Source organism: Medicago truncatula, chromosome 1 (genome assembly GCF_003473485.1).
Source record: "Medicago truncatula cultivar Jemalong A17 chromosome 1, MtrunA17r5.0-ANR, whole genome shotgun sequence".
NCBI classification, from domain to species: Eukaryota; Viridiplantae; Streptophyta; class Magnoliopsida; order Fabales; family Fabaceae; genus Medicago; species Medicago truncatula.
In genome coordinates this window covers 25,504,189-25,508,799 of record NC_053042.1, presented here as the reverse complement: position 1 = coordinate 25,508,799, position 4,611 = coordinate 25,504,189, and the positions used below count along the sequence as shown (strand labels likewise).

The following is a 4,611-nucleotide window of genomic DNA, read 5'->3' as shown; positions in this document are numbered from 1 at the left end:
CTTTAAGTCTTGCATCTCCTGATGAACTTCAGCATCTGGTGATCTTGCTTCTGATGAACTTGCTTCTGATGATGTCATCACTTCAGGAGCACTTTGCCTTCAGAAGCACTTCTCTTCAGATGCTTCAAGCTTCCTTTTTGTTGATTCCTTTGCTCTCTTTTGTTATTTCAGAACCTATTTAAGATGTTAGATATTTTTCTATGGTCCTGTACACTTGAACAAATATAATCATATTCAATTGACAGTTTTTAATACCTTGCTGTCATCAAAATTCTTAGAGGGTAATGTTAAACACATTTTGTTCTAACAAGTTTCTCATAGGAAAAACAGGTTGCAATTCAACCATACAAAAAACTTACAATCAAACTATCTGCATTTAGAGAGAAACGAGTTACAAGTCACACTGTATGAATATGTGTACCAATTTACTTTCAATCAATGCAATTTAAGTTTGTTTTCTTAAATTCTTCGCAATTTACTTGTTTCTTTAAGTATTTTACGTTCCTTTTACTAGAAATAACTTTGACGGATTTAACTCCATTTAATTCGACAGTTATCTTCAACATTTTAGTAAGAACATCAAGAACAATCATTAATTTCTAGAAAATAACAAACACAATATACCTTAAAATTTACTGGTGGATCTAACAAGTAATTAATTTTAAATCAGCGGTTATTTACCAAAAATTATGGTAAACAAAAGAGTTTTAAGGGAAAGGAAATGGAAGTTCATAAAGTTGGTTTTATATTTTTACTCCTAAATCTCATATGATTTGCTTTTATTTTTTTGAATACTTGTGGGATAATTGTTTCTATATCCTCTTCACGTCGTATCTTATGCTTTCATTGATTCATGTGACTCACCCTGTTTCTTTTCATTTATTTTCTTTAGATCCACATGATGTAGAATAGGTACTTCCGGATATTTGTAGCTTTTTATAGGAGTTTCTTTTATTTTGCAACTTCTCGAAGATGAATCAATTAATTTAAAATTGTTGTGAGAAAATTTATAGAAAGAAAATATAAAATAACTTGTAACAACAGTTACCATTCTACCATGGAACAATGGCAAGGGTACATATATGTCAGTACCATTTATCGATTTATTAGGAAACCTAAGAACAAATATATAGTACGTTTGCAAGATTACCTTCAAAAGAGCACACTTATTAAATCAAGGGTTAATGGTGCTTTACCCTCCTGTAATATAGATCAATATGATAATTACTTCCAAAGCCATATATGATACCATTATATATCCACAGTGCATGTTTGGATCCATGATAAGTTTGGTTAAATCATGGTGGACTACCATAATTTTGACAAAAGTAACATTTTAGAGCTTCAATATAATCACAATGACACCATGATTTCATCATACTTACCGTAAATCCAAACATGCAAATATGGTCTATTTGGCAAAAGAGAAGAAATTAAAGCGAGGAATAGGGACACACATCAAAGGATGAGCCCTTGGAAGGGTCGTCGAAGCTTTCTCTTCCATGCTAACTGTTCCATTACCACCAACCTTCAATTCAAAACACTGAATAATAGCAGCAAGATTTGTTGGAACAACTTGAAGCGCGAATGAGGTACCAGGACAAGCTCTTCTTCCAAATCCAAATGGTATAAATTGGAAATTTTGTCCCCTTAGATCAAACTTATTCCCTTCACTCATAAACCTCTCTGGTTTAAACTCAAGTGGATTTTCCCATAGTTTAGGGTTCCTATTCATTGACCAAAAATTAACATATAAAATAGTCTTAGCTGGTATATCAAAACCACTAACATTACATCTCTCAGATGATTCTCTCACCATTGTTGGTATTGTAGGGTGAAGTCTTAGTGTTTCTTTGAGTATAGCTCGTAAATACGGAAGATTGGGAAGATCGGACTCTTGTATTAATCTACTCTTTCCTGTTAGTGAATCAATCTCTTGTCTTGCTTTCTGCATTATATGTGGATTGTTTATTAACTCGGCTAGAGCCCATTCGATTGTTGTAGAAGATGTGTCTGTTCCTGATAAAAACATGTCCTGCTCGAAGCAAAGTCGAAAATTATGATTTTATTTATTATATAAAAACTGACATGATAACTAACTTGACTAAATTGATTAACAAATTCTAATTTGGAATACTGATAAAGTAAAGAATTAAATTAAGACAAGTGACAAAAGATGGAGATTATATTATAGTTCCTATTATAAAATAATAATCAGCACTTTCGAAAATAATCCTTAATAGTATGCGAAGAATAGATTTTTTTTCTGTTCCACGAGAATTCATGTATACACAAATCTAAATAACTTAATGTATGAACACCGGAAATGTAGCCTCGCTTATCGATTACTTTTCTTCCTCTTATTGGAGTACAAAATACTGTAGGATTATTTGGCACGCTGCAATTTTTGGAAGACACGAGAGGCTTGGAACCAGTTATTTTTTCTTGAAACAATTTTAAGGTTGAAGAGATCGTATTATGAATGGTTTTCAAACCTTACTTTATGCCTTAATTCTTGAAGGGGATTACTTTTTTTGTTTCGTCGAGTACCTCTTATACTTTTTCCAAGTTATCGCCAGAGTACTCATTGTACTTTTCTCATTTGTCTAATAAATTTTGATGTTCAATAATAAATAAAAATAAATAAAGTATGAACAGTATGAAAGTTCGAAAAAATTCTTACAAAGATGAAAGCCTTGACATTCTTTCTGGTCAATTTTATTTCACTGCTCTCATCTTCATGAATTTCCAACAAAATATCAAGCAAATCCTTAACATGAGCACCTTCGCCATTTTCCTTTCTTTTCTTCATTTCCTCTTGATGCTCCCTTATGACACTCTCAATCATTGTGTCGAACATGTTCATAAGCTCTTTTAGCCTTTTGTTAAATCCTTGCAAATCCCAATTCTTAAAAAACCAAATAAAATCCGACAAATTAAACTGCCCTCCAAGTTCTGAACAATCTTTAACCAACTTCCTAATGTCTTCCACATCAAAACCATTTTCGCAACAAGTTTTAGTTATTGTCGTCCTTGTCATAATTCTATTTGTTAGACGCAAGAGCTCTGCACCAACATCAACCGCCTCACCGGTTTCCCCATTCTTCTTCAAAACATTAAGAAGCCTCAAAGTCTCTTGTTGCCTCAATGGACGAAATTGATCAAGAGTTCTTCCACCAAGAAGCTCGGACATGCATATCTTTTTCATGAACTTCCAGTAGTCACCATAAGGTGCAAACATAAAATCGTTTGCGCCATATGATAAGTAGCGAACGACACCATTTATTAAGCGATTAGAGAAGGAAGTTTCATGAGTTTTAAGAAACTCCTTTGTCATTTCTGGACTGGAAATTACTATTGAGGGGATAGAACCTAGGGAAATTTTCATTATGGGTCCATATTGCATTGAAAGCTTGTGAAAATTTTGGTGAGCTGGTAACTTAGACAAAAGGTGTAAGTGTCCAATGATAGGTAAAGCAAGAGGGCTTGGTGGAGTAAGATGTTTCCTGTTCTTCTTTCTAATAAGTAGGGTTTGAATTGCAATGATGGATATTACTAAAACAAAAAGAAGTTGGATATAGTATTGCATTTCAGTCATACTTTAATTTTTTTAAGAAATATAAGGTGGTTTGAAACATAAACTTAGTGGTAATACATTTACCGTATTTATATGTAAATGAATACATATAGCACTACTTAATATATATAACCGTTTAGGGCCTATGAAGCACAAACACTTCTGGGATTATGCGTGTCCCAGTCTCGGACACATATCGTGTCCGACACCGAAACGACACTGACACTTATAATTACACTGAATTATGTGATTTTTTTTAAGTTATTAACTGTGTCGGTGTGTCAGTGTATGTGTCGTGTCCGACACGACACCGACACTTATAATTACACTGAATTATGTGATTTTTTTGAGTTATTATCTGTGTCGGCGTGTCAGTGTCTGTGTCGTGTCCGTGTCCGTATCCGTGCTTCATAGATTAGGGCCAAATTGACGATTGAACGATAGCTTAGCGACTGTTTACTTGTTTTCTTATTACATATTTTCCGTGTTAATTTAGTGTGTTCTAATAATAAACTGAAAGGGTTTTCTTTCTACACTAAAATTTGCTCTTTGGATTATCAAACTTGAACACATCATTGGTATAAGTTTGATTGATTCCACCTTTTGTTGCTAATATCGTCCCTTACTCTCCTTTATACAATTTTAGTATAGTAGGTCTACCGTCACATTCAAATTTATTATTATATTTTTTCATAGTAAACCCTCATTTTCGTCCTAGTCATCGATTATTTTTACTAGGTACCAAATTGTTCACAATTATCTCACAATAGTTTACACTGATATGACTAACGGAGATGACTATTGGGAAGTTTTTCATAATTTACGTTGATTCATGGATGTGGCTGACAGTCAATGGCATGCACTTCCTAGGACAAAAATGAAGGTTTGCTCTATTTTTTTTTAATATTAAATTGAGTACAAAAGCATCATGTAAATGAAATAACATATCAATCATGTTGACACCCCAGTCCCTTCACCTATCATTTACAACTCTCTATAAATATTATTAATAAGATAAAAAAAGATAACCAACC

At 33.1% G+C, this 4,611-nt stretch overlaps 1 protein-coding gene across 1 annotated transcript; it reads right to left on the bottom strand.

Annotated features, from left to right (window-relative positions):
• Window positions 1-1,058: 1,058 nt before the first annotated feature.
• LOC25480541 (3,9-dihydroxypterocarpan 6A-monooxygenase) lies at window positions 1,059-3,656 on the bottom strand. Its single transcript, XM_013587003.3, has 2 exons — window positions 2,684-3,656; window positions 1,059-2,035 (listed from the first exon to the last, which is right to left on the bottom strand). Exons 1-2 carry the CDS (start codon window positions 3,596-3,598, stop codon window positions 1,412-1,414), a joined length of 1,539 nt encoding a protein of 512 aa, XP_013442457.2. The 5' UTR covers window positions 3,599-3,656; the 3' UTR covers window positions 1,059-1,411.
• Between the last annotated feature and the right edge of the window lie 955 nt (window positions 3,657-4,611).

Bases quoted from the DNA above. Each gene is read 5' to 3' on its own strand.
- LOC25480541 (XM_013587003.3), bottom strand. From the start codon at position 3,598: ATGACTGAAATGCAATACTATATCCAACTTCTTTTTGTTTTAGTAATA. The intron at 2,036-2,683 runs GTAAGAATTTTT...TGCTTCGAGCAG, and splicing joins ATGTCAAGGCTTTCATCTTT to GACATGTTTTTATCAGGAAC.